We start from the raw sequence: 22,052 nt of genomic DNA on the forward strand, positions 1-22,052 counted from the left end.
ATATACTTGAGAATCAATAAGGGGTAGTAAGGGGTAGCCATCCTTCAGTTCCCATCATTCTTTTCAATGTGTGTGCGGTTCTTATAAGAAAATGTTCTAGTCACATTAAAGCCAATCTTAAAAAGAAAAGAGTACTTACCTGTATGAGACATAATACTAGCTATCTTTCTAAAGGACATCCCTGTACCATTCCTAGGGATCTCTAGGAACATACACACAATGACCAATGATACATTTAAAAAATACTACATATTTATATCATGAACAGACTAAGTGGGAATTTTTAGCATAATTATTGGGGATTTCCTATTTAGACAAAGTGGGATTGAAGAAATACAAATATAATTATAGTTCCTTTAATTGAGTGTTGTGTGCCTTTTATACCTATCTCTTGATCAATCCTCACAACCATTCTGTGAAGCTGATATTACTCTCCTTTCAGAGGAAGTCACCAAAGCTTAGAAAGGTCACCAGACAGGTCTAATGAGGCGAGGGAAGACCTCACACTGAGGAAAGACCTCACCTTCACCCTCCACGGGTGCAGAAGGGCTTCCCTGCAGGGCAGAGCTCATAGCTCTTCAGTGTTTTCTCCTTGTGCTCCAGACTCTCGCAAGCAACCCTATCCCCCTGCTTCCTCTAGGGAGAGCCCCACCCAAAACATCCTAAGCAGAGACACATCTTCCTCTTTTAAATGTTTTTTCTTATGTTCAGTGACTGCTAGAGCTTTTAGATTTGTCTATTAATTTAGCACAGGGAACAAAAACATCATATTTTATTTAATTATTGCTCGGCCCCTTTTATTCAGGGTATTCCTTGCTAATGCCTATGTTTTAATTATATACTATTTATTATAATGTGAAAAATTATCTTCTCTGCTCCCCTTCTTTTCCAAAGAGTACTAAGAGTCCACACATTCTGTGCTAAAGATCCATCTTGAGCACAGGTAACATCACTGAGCCCCAGGCAAAGCCAGATACAGCACTGCCATCCCGGTTGTTTTCTGTTTAATTACACTGGAGTCACACCTGAATGTCTGGTGAGACTTGTTACTCGTGGGGACATGGTAGAAATCCTAGCAGGCCCAGAGCAGTGATGAATATTCAAATTCTGAATCTCTTGGCAGTAATGATAGTACTTTCTTTTCATATGAGAAGTACTTTCTCGTTTGTGATTTCGGTTTAGGAGAACAGGCCCATGAGAGAAAGTGGTGGACGTTTAGCTTACAAATGAGGAAACTGAGATACCATAGGATGAGTGCTCCCAGGGCCTGTTGGCTACTTAGCTGAAACTTGAGCCCAAGCCTCTGAAATACAAGGTCCTACAATTTGCCTCTGCTGGACCCCACTCCCACCCTGGAGTTCCAGGAGAAATAGACAGAAGCTCTCCAGCAGAATGCAGTCTGGGCTTTTCCTGGCCTCCACAGTGCCATGTCTGAGAAGATGGCTAGGCATGGCCTACACCTGGCAGAGGGGGTGGCACCAGCCAGATCAAGCAGCGGGCTCAGCAGGCCATGGGAGTTCTCCTCTACTGTTTGTTCATGTCATCTCAATAAACCAGATAACAGGAAAAATATTCCTAATTGACTTTGAAATTAAATATATAATTTTGCTTTTGTTCCTGGTTTTTTATTTTATTTATTTTTGCTACAGCATTCATAGTAGAGCCAACTTCCTAATTATGTTTTTCTTGGCTGAGATGAAAATGGAAATGAAGTGAGTTTTAATCCTCCAAGTATCCATTCTGTACAGGATGGGGAGCTGGGATGATGATAGGTAGTTTGTCGAGTGGGAAAGGAGATTATCTATGTATGGATCATCCAGCCTTGACTAATATCTGTGTACGTGCCTGTTCAGCGTTTCATGAATTGGAGGACAAAAAAGAATTCTTCTGCAGGAGTGAGAACATTCCTTCTCCTTCTCTCCACCACAGCAAGGATGACACACAGGGGGACTGTAGTTCAAAACGGCACTGGATTGCTGGGGTCAGCCTTTAGGAAAAGCGTGAAGGACTGCAGCCCTCGGAGGTGCCGAGGGACCACTGCTCCATTAAGCCACTGTGCCTCATTAGACAAGCTTGTTCTCCTTTAGGGGTCGTCTGGTCCAGTTTCCGACAAGGCATTCGCGTTTGATGGAAGTTGGTGGAGCAGGAAATATTGACTTGAAAGCTGTTAACGCTTGGAAAGAGGGACTTAATTTGGATGTCAGTACTGATCACTTGGGCTAAATTTAGACACTAGCTTGAGAGTTTCTCTTTTGAATATACTGAAAGAAAGAAAGAGAGGGAGAGAGAGAGAAAGAGAGAGAAAGAAAAAGAAAGGGAGAGGGAGAGAGAGAGAGAGAGAGAGAGAGAGAGAGAGAGAGAAAGGAAGGAGGGAGGGAGGGAAGGAAGGAAGGAAGGAAAAGAAAGAAAGAGAAAGAAAGAGACACCTTAATTGAAGTGCCATTAATGGGGAGAGAAAGGGAGAGGGCCACAATGTGTCGTGATACAGCTCTGTTGTTAGAGCTCAGAGATTAAAGGTTTAGATTTGGCCTTCATAACCTTATGTGCAGTTACACCACACTTATATTAAACTGAAGCTCTGAGGAGAGGTAATGTCGCAGACATTGACTGAAAATTATTTTCAAGTATTTAGAACAAATGAAACTGATTAATGCAACTGACTTGCTTTCTGAGGGATTACATAGGACTTTGTATCTAAGATAAATGGCCCCAACATCTCCAGAGAAATGCTGAATCTTGAAGGGAAACCATTCCCCTGATTCCTATGGTCCAGGGCCATAGACCACCCAGATGCCCCCTTTCTTCTAGAAAAATAGTTCAGATTATTCTCCAGACCCCACAGAATGCTCTGATTGCTTTCCAGGAAAATTGCTACTCTGGTAAGGATAGCCTCACATTTATTAGATAATTCAGGAAGATTTGAAAAACCAATTTAATGGGCATAAAACTAAGTGAATTTCCATGTTTCCTGCAGAGCAATGCATTTAGCAGAAAATAGGCCAAAATGGATTTATAAGCTTTGGGGAAAGAAATTGTACTTATCATTTGTCTACTAAAGACATTGACTTAAATTACCCCTGTGGACCAAATACTGGCCAAAATTTGCATATGATCAAGATGGAAATTTAAATCAAAGGAGAAAATATCCTCTCCTCATATTCCTGTATAGACTACTGTTTCATTCTGTTCACTGTACATAAAAGTTAGAAAGGAGTTGGAGTAGGTCCAAAAGAGAGGCAGCCATAGGTACAAGTACTATCCATTTGTTTCAAAATGGAGATAATTAGGAAGACACACAGCCATAGTCTATAAAACCATGAGGGATGAACACATATAATCTCATAAATTGTGAATTTTTAGAACTAAGAAACACTAGAAATATGACAGGCTCCCAGTTACCACCTGAGGGACTGATGATTTTCCTGTGGCTAGAGTTTCAGAAGTCATTGTGCCTTGTGATAAGTCATCTGCAGTAGCAGCAGTTAGACGCAGTGTCCTTCAGTGCAGCCTCATAGCTTTCCTGTCAGTGTGGCCTAGAGAACACAGCCATAGCCAAGCAGCTTCCCCAGCCTACGTGGCTACAGTGTCCAGCTTGACCAGCTTAGGTGGTGTCATCATTTTGGACATTCACGTCCAGTTAACCACATCCATGATTCTCCTAACTCGGGGTTATCTGAACTTCCTTGGCCTGAGGAACCAATAGATCTCCATCTTCAGTTCCCCCCTCACCCCTGACTGAGCTGAATTGGTGGCCTAGCTCCCAAGTCCCCAAGCAGCAATACTCTTCCCATCCCTCATTTCTGCAGAGCTAAGTTCCTCTGGTATCCTATGGTTATAGGGGCAGTCTCTGAATTTTGAAAGAAGTATGGAATATTATGGCTCAAAATGACCTTCAAAGACCATCTAACTTATCAGTAAACTGTTGTCTAAGATGAATGATCAGTATAAAATGTTCATGTTAAGGATTACATTATATGGTTTGCAAAATACTTTTACATTAATTATTTCATCTATACCCTGTGATTTACCATTTTACAGTTAAGAAAACTGAGCCTCAGAGAGATTAAGTGATGTTTCCAAAGTCATGCAGGTCAAGATTAGTAGGACCAACATTTTCCCATGTTTGTTACAAACTTTCTTCTACTACCTTTCTCTCATTTGGATGATCACACAAGAATAACCAATTTTATGAACCAGAAAGATAAAGGATGACAGTAATAGAAAATTACACCAGCAAGAGTTAGCATTGATCAGAGCACAAAGAGTGATGATAATAAAACAGCTAAGGTATTTACATCACATCAGAATATGCCAATAAGCTCTACAAATACTAGAATAAAAGTTAATATTCCTAAATTTTTTCTCTTCTCATTGTGAGAGGTGTAAATGAAGAATCATAATAGCATTAGCTAGTTTTGCCTCAAAACTAAAAATCGCTAGAACCACCATCATCAGGCTTTGCATTTTACGGTAGGCTACATCAACCCTGATATAGGAAGGGAAGGTACCATTATCCTATCTTTACAGATGAAAAAGCTGAGGCTCAGAGGAGTTAAATGGTTTTACCAGGCAGTAACAAAGCCAGGTATTCTGACTTCAGATTTTATGCTCTTTCTACACATTCCCAGTTTTGCTTCTAGGACTGAGTCCGGGACTTCAACATGGGAGGTTTGATTTTAGGAAGATAAAAATACTTGGTAGTTTAATCATTGGCATCAGTCCCACCCCTGAACCCAAGCCATTGATTGAACTACAGTGCATTTTTATCTTCCTAAAATCAAACCTCCCATGTTGAAGTCCCGGAATGCCTTTATAAACAACATATGGGAAATAAAAATGAACAAGGATATCAAGGATATGGCATCATTTAATGAAAGCTGTAGAGACTAAAACCTATAATATTTCTAAATGGAAAACCTGGTAAATGGTGACCTCACAACCATAGCTATAACTGATATTTTCAGTTGACTGAAACTAGAGAGGAAAATATTCCAGCAAGACTCAGGAGGCCCAGAGGGAGTCAAATTGTCCCTCAAGCATTGATTTGTCACGCACATTGAGAAAATGTTTCTCTGACACCCTCAAGTGAATCTTGAACCAAGCAAGATGTGATGAATCACTGCAGAAGGACTTACATAATTCAAAAATATAAATTGTGAGCTCCATTTTCCAAAGAGGTGAAGCATTTGGGCATGTAATCCATGTATGCATGTACCCGAACTTGCAGCCAGCTTTTAGATATCATTAGCACCTCTATAGTCAGCCAGCTACAGCACACCAGTGGCATCAGAGATTTCACACATACGCTCTGAGCAGTTATTTCCTGGAACTAATTGCTTTACAGATTGGCATCTCATCCACAATCTGCCAGACTGCCCATGAATTAACATCTCAATCCAAATAGCCCAGCTTCAGTGGGATTTATGTCCCGATGTTATCCATGAACAATATGGTATCAGTCATTTTCTGCTTAAGGAGGACATTTGAGAAATGCCTGTGAGGGTTATGGAATAGGAGACCAGACTTAGTATTTTTCTAATTGTTTAACATGAAGAAGTTGAGAGAAGAAAAAAAAAAATCTGAAACAGATTGTGGTGTCTTCTGCTTTGCCTTGAGGGAACAGATGGATGGTATTTACTGATCTTAAAATTTCAGAAGAATTTTTATTTCCTCTCCAAGCAAACTCTCAGACTCCTTAATAAAGCAAATATTTGGCAATTTTCTGATGACCAAACACAAGGTAGATTTTCAAGGCCTGTTACTTCCAGTTTGATTATTTGCACTTGACTCTATTAGCTGGATTATTGCCACATCTCTATTTTAGCTGGGACTGTCTAGACAGTGTCAGCTATTTCTCCTTCTATTCTAATATTCCCTAGCTGAGTTTTCTTTCCCCCTGTACTAATTAAGGTCACCTAGAAATTTTACTCAGCCTAGCCATTGCCTCTAAATAATTTAAATCAATTATAACATATTCTCCCTTTTTCTAATGATCCAGTGTATGGATGATTCATGCTATTTTGCTTGTTTTATTTCTCCTCCCTTTGGATTGTTTAACCAATCAAAGCTCAAACCTGTCTACTCTTGGCTATTTTGCAAGGTATAGGAGGTTGGACACACTGCTCAGGTGTGACTTGGGTATTTTCACTCTTTCAAAAACGTTACTGCATACCCGTTGTATGAAAGGTACTGTGCTAGGCATTGGGTGAGATTAAAATATGACTCATATATTACTCTAGTCTTCCAGAATTTTACATTGTAAGGGGAGGAGATGAAACATAGGTCGAAATAACTGAATAAGGCAGGCTTTGGTGAGTGCCACAAAGGTGGTACATGCAAAATGATCTGGGTTTCACTAGATGATGAAGAGATTGTTTCTAATAGGAGTGGTTAGGTATAGAAGATTTCAAGCAGTTATTGTTATTTGAATTGGGCCTTAAAAAAATGAAAGGGATACCAACAGATGGCATTTATTTATTTATACCATACTATGTTCCAGATGGAACTTTGGAAACATACATACAATGCAGTCAGATGAAGTAATGTTTAAATTAAGTGGCTGAGGAGCCTGGGATTGAGGAGTGTTAAGGGTAGGAAAGAAGAGATGAAGTTGGGAATGAGGTTGGTACTTAAAATAAGTACCTTATGGCGCAAGGTACGAAGCAAATTTAAGGAGATTTTAATTATCCAGACTCTTCCTGTCCTGTTTTCATCTGTGGGTAGGAGGTAGCAAGCTCTCTGACTGAAGGGCCTGTCACAGAAAGGCCATTCACCTATGCTCTTGTCCTGACTCCCTAGGTCCTGGGATGGATCCGCAATGGGGAGTCGATGCTCAACGCCAGCCTGGTCAACGCCAGCTCTTTGTCGGAAGCAGAGCAGCTGCAGCGGGAACACGAGCAGTTCCAACTGGCCATCGAGGTAACACCCAAATCTGGCTGCACTGTCCTCCCTTCCTCTCTCTGGTCTGCACCTTAGGCAGGATGATTCCTCAAGATGTGGGTGTTCCTTTATGTGGTGAAGCCATTACTCTTTCTAGTGAAATGGGCCAGGTAGCCTCCTTATGACCCAGAAATTGATGGAGAAACAAATGCAGGGCTTCATCACCCCAAGGAAGCCTGGTATTAGAAGACAAATATTCACACTCCAAATGTGGATCTTTCTTACTTATTGGTACCTTTAACTTTCAAGGCCCCTGGTCCACTGAGTTTTTTATACATTATGGACTATACACCACGTGAGAAATGTAAAGCTATAAGGTTAGAGGTCACCTCTCGTTGAAGCTCACAAAGAACTGAGGATAAACAACTGCAGAAGTCATTAGTAAACTAGGATTCCATTTTTAAACATTTGGTTTACATGTAACATTTAGAGTCGATTGTCAGATCTGCCTTTTCACGAGTAGTGAGCACGGGAGCAGACTGCACTAGGTAGTTTGCTTCACTGAAAAGAGTTGTTCAGTGATGCTGGTGGAAGTCATACTTAAAGAATAAACTGAAACCAGAAACTCACCAAGACTTGTTTTAAAGGCTATTTTAAAATAAAACTCCACTTATGATAGTCTAATATAAATTTTGTCTTGCTTTAAATAATATCTGTAATTATCCTTTCTACTAGAACATTTCCTTCCCAAAGAGACTTGAACTGATTGTTCTAGAGTGGTGTAGGGAAAAGAGTAGGAAATGGGACATGGGAACTATGTGAAAAATAAAATAAGTTCAGTACCAATGGGAAAAGAGATAAGGAGTGAAAACCTCAAAGACATCCATTACTTGTGGTTCAGTATAAAACTTAACCCACTTCTGAGTGCCTAAGAAATGGAAAGGTGATTATCTTCTACTAAAAAAACACAACAATGATAAAATTTTAACTGTCCATGACAATAAGTATATCTTTAATACAGTGATCCAACTGATTGCTAGCTATTTTTAAGCTAGTATTGATTGATTTCAACCATTTAATTTTCCAAAAGCTATCTTGTATGTGAAAACATAGCATTGATACGAGTGATATATTTCTCTAAGATGTCTGATAACTTCTTAGGAACCCTTGCTCGTACCAGACTCCTGTCTGAGATTTGAGATTTAAAAATAAACTGTGTATTACACACACAGTATGGACAAATTATTTTCTAAGGAAGAACTAACCAGAGGAAAGAAGTTTTATCATCAGCAGCTCTGTTGCATTTTACTGGCACGCCCAAATATTAGAGTGTTGGAATCTATTCATTGTAAAGGAAAAATCAAGATTGGGATTATAATCAAGAATTAGGCACACAGTGGTCAAAACCCCATCGAGAGGCAGCAGTGAAGAGAACGAAGGTTGGGCAGTCACAGTCAAGGCTTGGCATGAGCTGTGAGGGATGCTACGCAGAGAGAGGGCAGCCTTTGGCCATACCTCCTCCTTGTTTATCTTGAACGTGGAGGTTTACCTGCCCCATCAGGTAATTAAATTTTCAGTCCCTTAATCAAACGTTGGGCAAGTAAAACCAAGCATTATAAAAAATAAAAAAAACACAAAAACCAAGCGTTATGACACCCTTGAGTATCTCAATGAGCTAGGAGAAAATAGTGGGTAAATGCATTAGCAATGCTATTGAAATAACCAAATTCCACCTGACTTGCATATGCAGTATGTATGAATTTGTATTAGATGCTGTTGCATCCTTAACAGAATAGAGGCTCACTAAGCATCTATATCTCTTTAATTTCATGGATGCAACTGGATCAAATATTCTTAGAATAGATGTTGAGATATAGACCCCTGTCGAGTTTATGTCTGTGGACTCAAGGAGACATGGCAGAACAGATAGGATTTCTCATAGATCTTGGGAATGGAAGGTAGGCAGGGTCTGCAGCTTGGCTAGAAAAATGACGAGAACAGAGCCAGAATTTCAACATGCGTTCCTTCTCCAGGTGGCCTTGTGCTTCTCTCTAAATGTGTCAGTTTAGACCAGGTTCTGCATTGGGGGAACGTACGCCAGGGGATTTAAGCAATTTGATAGGAGATCTAACTAGTCTGGTTTGATTTAACCCATTTTGATACTGTTACTGGAGGCCTTTACAGTGATCACTGACAGGGAACATAATTTGTCTTCTTGGGCCCTAAGAAAGAACCCTGGGTTCCAGAAGGGAAAATAAAATGGCTATAGGTAAGATGATCATATAAGTTATTGTTAGAACTGAGACACTTTTAAGAGTGAAGGAGGGAATTATTAATAACTAAGCCAGGAAGATCAGCATGTACTAGAACTCTCATGGGCAAACCAAGATGTTTGCTCACCCTAGGTTTGGTGGCCTCATCAGTCTGAAGGTTTTGGTCTCCTTAAAGAAGGTCAGAATGTTTACCTGAGGTAGCCTTGGTTACAGAAAAACTTCCCCAGAGCCATTCAGAGTGCAGAGCAGTACACAGCTCTCCAGAAGCATAGCTCTATCAACAAACCCAGATTATTGTTTGTTAGTATCCAAATGTTGTGGCTGATGTGTCTTCAAGAACTGTGAACATCATAGAGGCACACTTGATTTTAAAATCCATTTTTATTTGAAATCCTCTTATGCATTTTAAGCATAAGCATTATGACAGAAACAGTAGTTAAAACTGGATAATAAATTCAGTTGCTTTGGTTCGGTTTTCTTCCATGTCCTCCTACTAAATATGAACATCCTTGATAATCCATGTCTCAAAGATACAGCACTCAATAGGATTAGATAATAGTAGAAATAAATGCAAAATAATGACTCAAGCTTTAGCAAAGCAGAGATTATGTCATATGCATAAGAGTTCATCATTTAGGTAATTAAAGGGAAGAAGGGGCTCCCAGGATTATTAGATAATAATGAGTTTCAGAATAAGGAAGAGGATTTGTTACACAGCATAAATTATAGGAAAATGAAAGTTACTCCTCTATCTCCTCCATTCTCAGAGAAAATATATAATAACAAATTTATGATGACAATTATATGCTGGTTTCATATATTGAGAAGAGGCCAAATAGTTATCAGAATCACTAATGTTCACTTGGTGAACTCTTCCTCTGAATGAGAAACTGTAGATAGATGCCGTTCTAATGGCTAGAGATGAAATGATATGGTGTGATATGGTGGAAAGGACATAGATTTGGGAGTAGGGCAAACCTGAATCTGCTTTCATCACTTCCTTAGATGTACATTTTTGGGCAAGTCCCTTAACCAGCCTGAGTCTCAGTTTCTTAATCTGTGAAGTGGGAATAATAATATCCACCTTGGAGTAATGTTATGAGAACTAAGGAAAAATGCATAAGTACAGTTCCTAGCACAGAATATATACCTGGTTAAATGACAGCTATTAAAGGGATATTTTTAAAACAGTCCTTGCCTTGAGAGTTTCACCGTCTTAAGTAAGGAAAATCAGCCAAGCGTTAGATGAGTGATATAGGTATTCAGAAGAGGGTAGTTTTTAGTAAGTCTCAGGCTGTCCAAAAAGGCCTCTTTGAAGGAGGTTGGAACTGAACTGAGTCTCCAAGGGAGACTGGATCATAGATGAGGAGAGTCTAAGATGTGTTCCTTAAAGGCAGGGAGAATGAAGATGGCAAAGGCAAGTTTGTTTTCAAATGGTCTTTGTAAAAAGTAGTAGTACATGATAATGAAGTACTTGGGACCACAGTGTGAGGGGCTTTTAATAACATCCTCTAAAGTTTGGACTTGACTTCATAGCAGTGGGTGAACCATTGCAGGCATTTGAATTGAGAGATGGAAGTGATGTTTAGAGCATAAAATTAGGGTTTTAGCACTGGAAAGGATGTTAGAATTCTCTTAATTGAAGCACTTCCTGTTAGAGAGAACCTGTCAGAAATATAAGGGACGGGTTCGATGGGTTAGAAATGGAAGGCAGGAAAAGACTAGTTAGGTGACCACCACAGAGGCCTAGGTATGAAGTGGTGAGAGGTGGACTGGGTTTCGGGCTGAGGAGCAGCAGGCAAGGATGATGACAAGACTGTGATCCTAGATGGCAGTGAGGAGGGCACCGTCCACAGGATGGTGGACTGCCGTGGAAGACTGTTTCAGAGGGAGGAGGAGTTTAGGTTTAAGTATGGAACTTGAGCAGACATCTGGGAGGAAGGTGGAGGCTCTGATTGGGCAGTAAAGCCATTCTCATTCCTTGGCAAGGGTTCCTCTTCTCTCTGGGAAGATATTTCACTTCTACTGAGAATGCATCTTTGTAAGTGACTAACATGGGGCAGGCAGCTAGATTATCCAAATCAGTGCTACTGACCTAGGTGAGAGGTGTGACAGGCAGCTCACCCTCACATCCAAAGACAATTAAAGATGAGGCTCAGATATCAGGCGAGAAATACAGATTGGAGAGCCATTTACAAAGAGGAAATGATAGAAGCCAAGGGAAGGGATGAGAACTCTACAGACGTGAACCAAAACCAAGAATGGACCTTGGGGTACCTCTACATTTAGGAGGCGGGAAAAGAAAATGGTACCAATAAGTAAAATAGAGAAAGAAGCCAAGGATTTTTAGTGGATCATTTCTATTCATTAGTTTATTTTTCTAGCTTCATCCAGCAATTAGGAACCCAGATGCTAATGTGGTCATCAGGACTCAAGGCCGACTCAGTGGCAAAGCGAGGGAATAAAGGAGTCTAGGCTGCTGGAGGAGGTCGTGCTAACATAGCTAACACTGAGGACAGATTCAGGCGGTGGGGGGAGGGCAACCAGGAGGTGGTTGATAGACTCTCTAGACAGGCTGCCATCTGGAATGAAGGTGAAGGGGGAGGCAGAGGTGAGAAGAGGGGGAGGTTGTACTCACACACAGGAGTGCTGATGGATTCGCTCTGGGGAACTGTCCCAACACTGCAGCCCAAGAAGGGCAGAAATCATTCTGGAGCGAGGTGCTGGGCTTCCAGCTGCTCTTTTCCACTACCAGCTAAGCTCTACTTTGAAAGTGCAAAGGCCAAATTAGTACTGTGCCATTGGGTTGAAACGATTCCAGCAGCTGAAGTTGGGATAATATTAGCTCTTTGAAGTCATATGGCTCATCCACATCAGTCCTTTATTTTAATACATTGTAATCCCATTTGGCTGTCTCCCTGCCACCCAGTTCTCCAACCTGTTCTCCCCAGCCCCTACAGTTAGGAACTCAGAGAATGACACTTACCCTGAATAAGAAACAAACCTTCTACAATATAGATTATCCTAAAGGCAAACATAAATAAGGTAGTAATGTGGGATGCTGTGTTAAGCTGAATTATCTACTGTGCTGTTCTTTTCCCTTGGTAACTAAGAGATGGTGTGAGATGCTACTCTTCTACTTTATTAACCTGCCAAATGTCTTCCTTCTACTGGAACCTTTTAAAACTGATCATTCATGTTTAAAATGATTGCATTGTTGGTTGAGATTTGTGTTACATGGGGATATTTTTTATGGGCTATGTTTATTTGATCTGCAGAATGGGACTACAGCAGTAACCTCCTTTGAAAATTCATGATGAATAATTTTATGATTCGATTTGAAAAGGAAATTTAACTAATGTATGAATCAGTCAGGAAGCAGATTTATACACAACTGCGTTTCTCTAGCACAGGAACTGAAACGTCTTTAAAATGCAGAGTGATGCAAGTAAAGAGAAAGGAGTGGGGGTAGGAGTTAGGGACCTGAACAATTAGTTAATGAAAATGTTTGATATTCTTTTTAAAAATATGCTTAAGAAACAATGATGACAACATGTTTGAATCAGTCATTTAAAGCTCTTTAACTTTTCTGCATCTTTCCACTCACGCCTCACTCCACCCCCTCCCATACCACGCCTGGGTCGTTCCCACGGACCTGTCTCTCCTCCCCTTGTGCCCAGTCCCTCTTTCATGCCACTTCCTTGCAGAAGACACACCAGAGTGCCCTGCAGGTACAGCAGAAAGCTGAGGCACTGCTCCAGGCTGGCCACTATGACGCGGATGCCATCCGGGAATGTGCTGAGAAGGTGGCCCTCCACTGGCAGCAGCTTATGCTGAAGATGGAAGACCGGTTGAAACTGGTCAATGCCTCAGTGGCCTTTTACAAAACTTCTGAGCAGGTGAGGGAAAGGGCTGTGGAATGTGTGGGGCTGAGACTGACGGAGGACTGTTTTCTGCCTCACACTGCACATCTGCAGCATCTACCTAAGCAAGAAGCCACTCCTCTCAGTACTAGCCTTTGAGAGTAGAAGAATGATTTGTGGAAACACCATGGTTTGCTTCCTTATAATCCTTTCCATTAGAGGAGTGGACTATGTGATTTGTTTCTTACAAATTTCTCAACCTCACAGGATTTCGGTGTTGAAGTAGAAACTGGGTAGGTGCAGGCTGAGTGCCAAGTTTGAGTGGTGTACCAGTTAGCTCTTGCCACAATAATGCTGTGTAACAGATCACCCCTCAACCCAGTGGTATAAAACAATAAGCACATATTTTTTGCTTAAGTATCCGGTGTTCAGCTGATCTTGGATGAGCTTGGTAGAACTAGGCTGCAAGCTGCAGGTTGGGTCTGGATCTGTTCCTATATTTCTCCTCCTTGACCAGCAGCTACCTGAGGCATATTTATGGTGAAAAGCAGGAGTGCAAGAACCCAAAATCTACTGTGCGAGTGCATTTCAAGTCTGCTTGTGTCACATGCTCTAACATCCTTTTGACCAAAACAAGTCACATGGCCAAGCCAACATCAACGAAGCATGGCAGTATATGCCTCCTGTGAAGGTTGGGGGAGGAGAGTGACAATTTGCTGAGCACAGTCTAATTTACCACAATCAGGCACTATGCACTGCTTGAAAAACATACAGCTCTTTCATTCATGGGGTTCCCAGTCTAATAAGGAAACACAGCTTTCTGTCATTGGAGAACTGTGAGCCCAACTAGTAGGATGGTGCAGCTGGGGGAGAAAAGGTAGGAGATACCTACAGCAGGGCCATAAAAATACAAACCCATTACTAGTACATCTGTACAGCAATATGCGCAAGGGCTGAGAGGATTTTTAAATGATTTGGGTGCTGTTAGGGGACTCTTTTCATGAAACAGAGGTTTAAGACAGGAGTAATTTTAGTCAGTATAAAATAATTTCCTCATTCAAATCACTCCCTGGTAGAAATAGAGAAACATTCTCCTCTGGGTGACTTACAGGGACCATGGGAAAGTCTATCTCAGAGCAAACGTAACATACCTGTCAGAGGGCCCTGCAGCCAGTATTCATCTTCAAACCTTCTCTCAGTCCTCCTTTCAGTGTTTCAGAGAGATGATGCCTCTGATGGCCTCGGAAGTGGGAGCAGCAAACTAATGAGATAAAGAGCTTCTCTAGTTGATCTGTAAATTCAGCACATCCCAATCACACCCCAGCAAGCTTTTTTTTTTTTAATAGAAATTGATAGGCTGATTCTAAGATTTACATGGAAATGCAAAAAAGATTAAAATAGCCAAAACAGTCTTGAAAAGGAAGGACAAAGTTGAAGGAGTTACACTACCTGATTTTAAGACTTACCTTAAAGCTGCAGTGGTCAAGACAGAATGGCATTGGTGTAAGAATAGACACAGTTGAACAGAGTAGAGGTTCCAGAAGTAGACCCACATATATACAGTCAGTTGATTTTTGAGAAAGCAATTCAGTAAGTAGTCTTTTTAACAAATGGTGCTAGACAACTGAATATCCATATTAAAAAAATGAGACTTAACCCCTGTCTAATATCATATACAGATTTTAATTTGAGATGATTCAAGATGCTGAAGGGGACAAAGCACTAGATTGAGTCAGGAAATTTGACCCTGAACTGACCTTACCAAAGGTCACTTTATCTCTCTAGATTTCTGTTTCTTCACCTATTAAATTAAAGGACTTGTGCTGGATAATCTTTCCATTTCCTCTAGCTCCCAAATTGATTGGTTTTAAGTCCAATACTGTCATGGGACAGGTGTCAAGTACTCGTTTTCTTAAAGTTTTTGTGTGTGTATAATCTGTTTTCTCTCAAGACGTGAGCCTCCTGCATGTTTTCAGGCCTTGTAACAAGAGAGGTGTGTGGTGCTAAAGAAACCAGCTGGAGTTCAGGGATAGGCCTCCTCACGACATGGGAAGCATGTTGGCTATGGGGGTGTCCTGCCTGGGACATCTTTCAGCTTATTTTTCAGCTCAGTTCATAACTCAAAAAGCATCTTATCCAATGCCACGTCCTTCACCAAAAGAGATGCCTTTCTCAGACAGAGGAGGCCAAGGGTAGTTAGTGCTGTTCTCCCCTGCTGCCACAGACTATTGAAGGAAAGTATAGGAATGAGTTTCTATTTTCTGCATCCTTCCTTAAGCCCTGACACTAGGCTGCCCTGGGTCTCCTACTGATGCACTCAACCTAACTTTCCCTCTAAGCCCCATTTGAAATGCTTTTGGTCTTTTGAGTTCATCTATAAGGTCACTTAGAGCATGGCCTCTCAGCATTTTTAGAACTGAAAAACCATCTTAACTATCTTTTAGGTCAACCCAAATTTGTTATCCCTCTGAAGGAAATGTGCATTTTATAATTGCAGGCCTGGAGATGTCATTGCCTTATAGTAGTACCTTGAAACAATTTTGCTGGAATATTTTTCCCCAGGGAGGGAAAAGGTAACATTCATTTATGGCCCATAAGTCACACAACAGAGGCAACTTCCTCCTTTACCTCTACTTGAGGCGACTTCCTGTAGAGCAAGGACAGATAGTTGGACAACCCAGTTGTCTTCTTCAAACCTCTTTCTCCTGTTCTACCTAATTCATAGACATATCATAAGGTTATAGCAATATAATATATAAAAACACTTTGAAACCCCCCAAATTACTAGCCTCTCTTCCTTTCTTGCTCTGCATACTATCCCTAGGTGATGTCATCAACCCCCATAGCTTCAGCCTTCAACCATCAACTGTCAGAAGATAATTCCAAAGTCCATATCTCGGTAGTCATCTGTCTCCCAAGCTCCAGATGCTGGATTCTCACTGCCTCCTGGACTTTTCTTAGATGTCTCAGGGGCACTGTGCACCTAAGTCTACAAATTAGATTTTGAATGAAAAATGTCACTTCTGTAGGGGTCTCTTAGCTAAAGGTCCTCGTAAAATAGGACCTTTAAATGATTAATTTACTAAGTTTTTCCTCCATGATTCATTAGGTCTGTAGTGTCCTGGAGAGCTTAGAGCAAGAATACCGGAGAGACGAGGACTGGTGTGGTGGACGAGATAAATTGGGACCGGCAGCAGAGATCGACCACGTCATTCCACTCATCAGTAAACATTTGGAGCAAAAGGAGGCCTTTCTTAAGGTCAGAGCACATTGTCATCCAGGGTCTGGGGCTTCAGCCTTGTGTTTGATCTGCTGTCTTACTCTCCCCATGGCCTCCGCCTCCGCCTCCTCCTTTCTGTCTCTGTCTCTCTGTCTCTCTCTCTCACTGCTTCATGTGGGCTCCCCATACCCCTCTATTTTCTAGCTTCTTATCTAAAGGGGGCATTTGTAGAGGGGATATTGGCTGGTTAATTCGAAAAGTTGAAAGGTTACACTTCAAACATTCTTTATTTCTCTCAGCACTTTTTTGTGTAATTAGGCAATTAGGATGCTTCATTTCTACTGGTGCCATGTACAAATATCCTGATATCCCATTGATGTTAACTGAGAAAAGTACCTACTTTCATTTATCTATAAAAATATTTTAATTGAAATATATAAGCCTAGATAGGAAACTATTAAAATACATCTTTTATAAATGGATGATGCAAAATTTAGGGCAAGAGTTAAAGAAATACATTTAGACATCTTATTTATTTATCAGTCTAACGATTACCAAGTACCAGTGAATGTAACACTGTTTATTGTGCTGTATGAAGAGAGAGATACCTTATTTTGTTTGTTTTGTTTTTAAAAGAGCCTTAGCTTCCCAGAGAGGAAGCACAGTCCTGCTCTGAACAGCTTTCAGCTGGTGTGGGAAGTTCTCCCAAGCCTCTTTCCTCCTGCCTTTGATCTTCTCTCTGACAGAGTCTTCAGTGTTAAAACTTATCTAAAGGCTCCATTTTCTCTCAGATTCCCTGCTTTCATGTTCTGCTTCCTTTCAGGTTTCTGAAAGCACAAAAGAGAATTTTTATACCCTGACATGTTGCCACTGATTTTCTACAATTCTGTAATTAACTGCCTTTCTTTTATTAGGGATTTTCTCTACTTGACCACCTCTTTAAGTTTTATTTTTATTCTTTTTAAAAGATGACCTCTCCCTGCCCTTCTCCCATCTATCTGGTATCTGTACCCGCATTTGATCAGAACTCTTGGTAATCAGCTCTTACTAATAAGATTAAATAGAAATTCTTCCATACAGGGCTTAAGATGATTTTAAAAGTCTTCCCTATGACAAAACAAAGTTTAAAACAAAACAATTTTTGTAGGGCATGTCAGATATTTTAAATAGATGTATAAAGGTATGTCTTCATAAAATTAAATGTTTCTTTTGAAGAAGGAAAAAAGAAAATGTTCTGATGTTTTCCATATGTGCCTAAAACCATAGTTGAAAAACTCCTTATTGTTGTGGGAATTACAAGCCCAATGGATGGAATATCGAGCTCTCCATGTGTATACATTAGTTGATCTATTTTGGATTCCTTAGCTTTGGACCACTGTCCAGCTGTTAAATTCATGGGCCTCAGAGTGGAAGGACCCACTGGCAGTCTTTTACCAGAGCTCCCAGAAGCCATTGTTGGGAATGCAACATTTAAAATAATTGTTTTACCACATGATTTGTAGAATCAGATGCTAAGTATAAAGATGTTTAAAAGTTAACAGTTTTGTCTAGAGATAATTTAATTCTGAAAACTGTGGATTGAAAGTTAATGGACTAGCATGTATTACCTCTACCATCAGGAAAAATACTGCTTTTTAAAGAAATTCAGAAAATCTCTTGTCTTGAGAGAAACTAGAAGTACTCGGTCAGTAGACCTAGATTCTAGCCCTGACTTGCTTCATGGCTCCTGTCCTTACTGGGCCTGGATTGGGTACAATAGCATGGGACAGACCTGTCCTCTCTGCTACCCACCACTCTTGTGAGTCTTAAGGGGGCGGTACAATGGCTCTTACCCCTTTACATGACTGATATTTCCCAGCAATAGGATCTTTATTAGTCTTACTGAGGCGGGGGTGGGTTGATGGACAGATACGTTTCTAAAATGTGGGTAATTTCCATTTAGATTTGGAACATACAGTTAATAGGTTTGATCACTAAATTTGCTTTCTCAAGTCTAAATTAAGCTAATGTTAAAGTGGCTTACACCAGTGGTCATATATGAGGCATTTTGGTGGCAGAGGGAAACCAACCTGAGAGTCACTCTCAGGTGGTCACGCTGAATCAACATGTAGTAGTGAAAGGGTGGCTGATTTCTGGTTTTGTCTGTGATGGGAAGGGGAGAGGCACAGGGAGCTAGCTTTTCTTTACTCAACAAAAGAGTGAGTGAGTCTCCTGCATTGGAACTGGAGTATACATAAACTGGAAGTTGCCCCAGGGCTCTGCTCACCCAGAGCCCCAGAAGCCTCATCATCAGCACCCCTTCTTCAGTGTCTTAGATCATGTGCCCCTACCAGACCGGGACTTATGTGTGGGGCTTCACACCTTGTCTCACTCAGGCCTGCACCCTGGCACGGCGGAACGCTGAGGTCTTTCTCAAGTACATCCACAGGAACAATGTCAGCATGCCCAGTGCCGCCAGCCACACCCGAGGACCCGAGCAGCAAGTGAAAGGTCAGTGCAAGCCCTGCCAGCCTCGAGCCACTTCCGCCACATGGACCGGAGCCTGGGTACCTGGTCTTCATGTGACCTCAGACTTCCTGGTTCTTCTCCTTGGATGAGAAGAAGTGTGATGTGGGATGGTGTGGGTGGTGGCGATTCAACATGCCTCAAGATTTGGGATGGAAAAATGACTATAAAATTTCCCCAGAGCTTTTGCATTTATCTTAAGAGTTTAGAACAACGCTAATAGAATTTTCTGAAACGACAGATGGTCTCTATGTATCTACACTGTGCAGTACATGGCCATTAGTCAACCCCAGAGACCAAGGCTAGGGAGGGAAGTGACGCTGACTTGGAGTGAGGAGTGGGGACAGGCTTGGCGAGCTGCCGAGCAGACAGAGGGAAGCTCTGACCTCCTCTGGGAAGGGCCTCTCTCCTGCTCAAGGAACTCAGGAGGTGCGAAGATCAGAGGCCACTGAGAAGAATTAAACTTAGTAATCAAAGGTCCCTACAGAGAAGAGGGAAGCAGCATTCCTTTTCCAGATGTGCCACCCTGTTTGCAGCCGAGGGTCCCTGTGGGTGGCTAGCATTATGTCACCTTCCCCTTCCTGCAGATTTTTCAAAGCCTGTGTTCTGATGTCCAAGTGCAGGTGGCAGCTTGGGTGAGGCCAGCTGCCTACTGAGAGCACACACGCCCTGCCCCCGCCCCAGTGTGCGGAGAGTGACAGCCACCCAGGGTGAGCAGGATGTGCCGCACCTTCGTGGGCGCCAGGGCAGGGTTTGCCCAAAGGAAAGTTTACCAGATGGGGCACAAATGAAACCTGAAACTCATTAGGATTTTCGCCTGAGCTGGATTGATTCTCTCAGCCACCACAGAGGGACCTCAGTGAACAAAACTCTGACTAGGAGACAAAAAGAGTAACAAAGGAAACACAGGTTCTCACTGTCTTTGCCCAATTGAAGCTTCCACCTGAGCAGGGATCTACAATCTCTCCTATAGCCATTTCCTTTCCACCTGCTGCCTGGACCCAAAGCCAGTGCCACTTATTTTAAGTTTTTGTTACAGGAGCAATTATTGCTGCATAACAACCCCTGAAATTCAGTGGCCTACAACTATAAGCGTTTATCATTCAATGACCGTGTTGGCTTGGGGACCAGCTGCCTTGGCTGGGCTCAGTGATGCGGTTCTGCTTGAGGCTGCAGGTCTGCCTGGCTTGGCTCCTTCACTGCAGGGTGGATTCTTGTCTGCTCCATGTGGATTAATTCTGGGACTTTGGTTGAAGGGGCAGCGGTTACCCAGGAGAACTTCTTATAGAGGTGTTGGCAGAGATTTAAGGGGCAAGCTCAAGTGCACAAGCACACTTCAAGCCCCTACTTGTGTCTTATCTATTAACAGCCCATTTGCCAAAGAAAGTCATGTGACTGAGCCTGAGTTCGGGGGTGAGGAAGTACACTTTGTCTCTTTGGGGAGGAACTAAAAAGCTACATAATAAGGGCAGAGATATAGGGAGAGGTGAATAATAGGGACCATAAAAGCTCTCAGCCTAAGAGAGGAGAGACAGATTCTGTCCTTAGAGAGCCAAACTTTCATCGGGCATTAAAAGTACACAAAATCAACAAAAACTTCTAAGTACAAGCACTGCAATTTGGGCTGTGCCTTTTTTGTAGAGCACAATAACTCGGTAGACCAAGGTGGCTAAGGACCCAGGCTCTTAAGTCAAATACTTCTACCCCTTTATCTGACTGACCCTGGTTGAGTTTCCTATCCTCTCTAAGCCTCAGTTTCTTCATCTGTAAAATGGAGATAATAGTGGTCCATGCATCCTGAGGCACTGTGAAAATACGTACCTGCCACATAGTGAGTACTGAATAAGTGTTAACTTTCCATAGCATCATTATTGTGTATTTTATTAGTATCTAATATAGTTAGGAGGAGGCAAACAATACAAAATAAATTTTATTGCTTCAAGCTTAGAACGTACTATTAGACACTTCAGAAATCCATCCACATAACCAGCTGCTTCTGGAACAGAAGTAAAGAGAGGGAGGGACATGACATGGACAAACAGCTCCCACGGCCACCGTGGTGCCCTGTGCCTTGTACACATCCTCGCGCTCACCTTCATTAGAGATGACGTGAGAACAGCTTTTAGCTTTTCTTATGATCGGTCCCAACCAGCATGGAAGTTTGGGCCTAGAGACATGATTCCGTGATGACGTGATTCCAGCATAGCTTCCCTAGGCCCATAACTTAGAGGTTTTAAAATTGAGGTTGTGCTGTTGAGATGCTAAGTGCACAGCCCTTTGTATGGCACAGAGTTTGTGGCAAGTGACATGACTATCCATGCCGTTACCCCAGTCCTCATGCCGTTCCCCTCTGACCCTCTCCTAGAACCCCCCAAGAGTGGCTGGTGTTCCTGTCAAGTCCGTTCACTCTCTGCAGGCTCCCAGGCACCAGTTATGTTAGCTATTATTTTCAGCACCGATAATTCCCAAGGTCTCTTATCATCAAGGACTAGCTTTGGCGTGAAGAGAATCAGAGTCACTTTTAAGTCACCCTGGGGACATCCTCTTCCCCCCTTCATTGATGGAACCTCATCAACAGGCCCTCCCCCAGTCTCCCTGATCTCTGGGAAATTCTCTCTGGACCAAACTTTTGCTCCCTTGCTTCTGGTGCTGGATCAGTCCGATGGGGAGACTTGAAGGTCTCAGTTATCTGGCACCTGGGAGCGGGGCTGAAGCAGCCGGTCAGATTTGCTCAGGACCTTCCTGTGACCAGCGCCTGTCTCTCTGCCCTGCAGCCATCCTGAGTGAGCTCCTACAGAGGGAGAACCGTGTCCTGCACTTCTGGACCTTGAAGAAGCGGCGGTTAGACCAGTGCCAGCAATACGTGGTGTTTGAGCGAAGCGCCAAGCAGGTATGTTCAGAGCTTTCCCTGGCATTGTTTCAGTTCCAGGGACCATCCAGAGGCCTAGATGGCCAAGACTTGAGACAGTCCTGAAGAGAGTCATAGGAGCAGGCAGAGTAGAGATGGGAGGTGGGGATGAAAAGAAGAAAGCATCCTTGCTCTGACCAGCCGTTCAACCTTCACCAGGCACTCTGTTCAGAGTCTGGTACCAGGAGTTGGGAGGAGATGCTGGGGACAGATTGCTCTAACTCATAGATGACACTGGCCTGGCCTAGAAGAGTCCCCAGTCTAATGGACAAGACACTCTCTTTGCTGGTGGGTTGTTCCAGGTCTAACAGGGGAGGGCTCTTTCATAAAATCAACTTCCAAGCTACATACTGATTGAATCGTGCCAGCATTTCCTAGGTCCATCATGCTGTCCCAAACTACAA

The 22,052-nt window shown here is 42.2% G+C and overlaps 1 protein-coding gene across 5 annotated transcripts in view; it reads left to right on the forward strand.

Annotated features, from left to right (window-relative positions):
- Positions 1-22,052, forward strand: part of LOC309806836 (kalirin) — a 465,266-nt gene that overhangs the window by 371,121 nt on the left and 72,093 nt on the right. For 3 of the 5 annotated variants that reach the window (XM_082625795.1, XM_082625797.1, XM_082625798.1), the window contains exons 16-20: positions 6,799-6,918; positions 12,833-13,051; positions 16,125-16,274; positions 18,611-18,725; positions 21,515-21,630. In XM_082625795.1, coding sequence (XP_082481921.1) covers positions 6,799-6,918; positions 12,833-13,051; positions 16,125-16,274; positions 18,611-18,725; positions 21,515-21,630 — 720 coding nt within the window. The remainder of the gene's footprint in view (positions 1-6,798; positions 6,919-12,832; positions 13,052-16,124; positions 16,275-18,610; positions 18,726-21,514; positions 21,631-22,052) is intronic. The other 2 variants (XM_082625796.1, XM_082625799.1) reach the window with 1 other exon arrangement.

The sequence above is a fragment of the Mesoplodon mirus genome, assembly GCF_964341445.2.
Source record: "Mesoplodon mirus genome assembly, chromosome: 6".
Classification (NCBI taxonomy): domain Eukaryota; kingdom Metazoa; phylum Chordata; class Mammalia; order Artiodactyla; family Ziphiidae; genus Mesoplodon; species Mesoplodon mirus.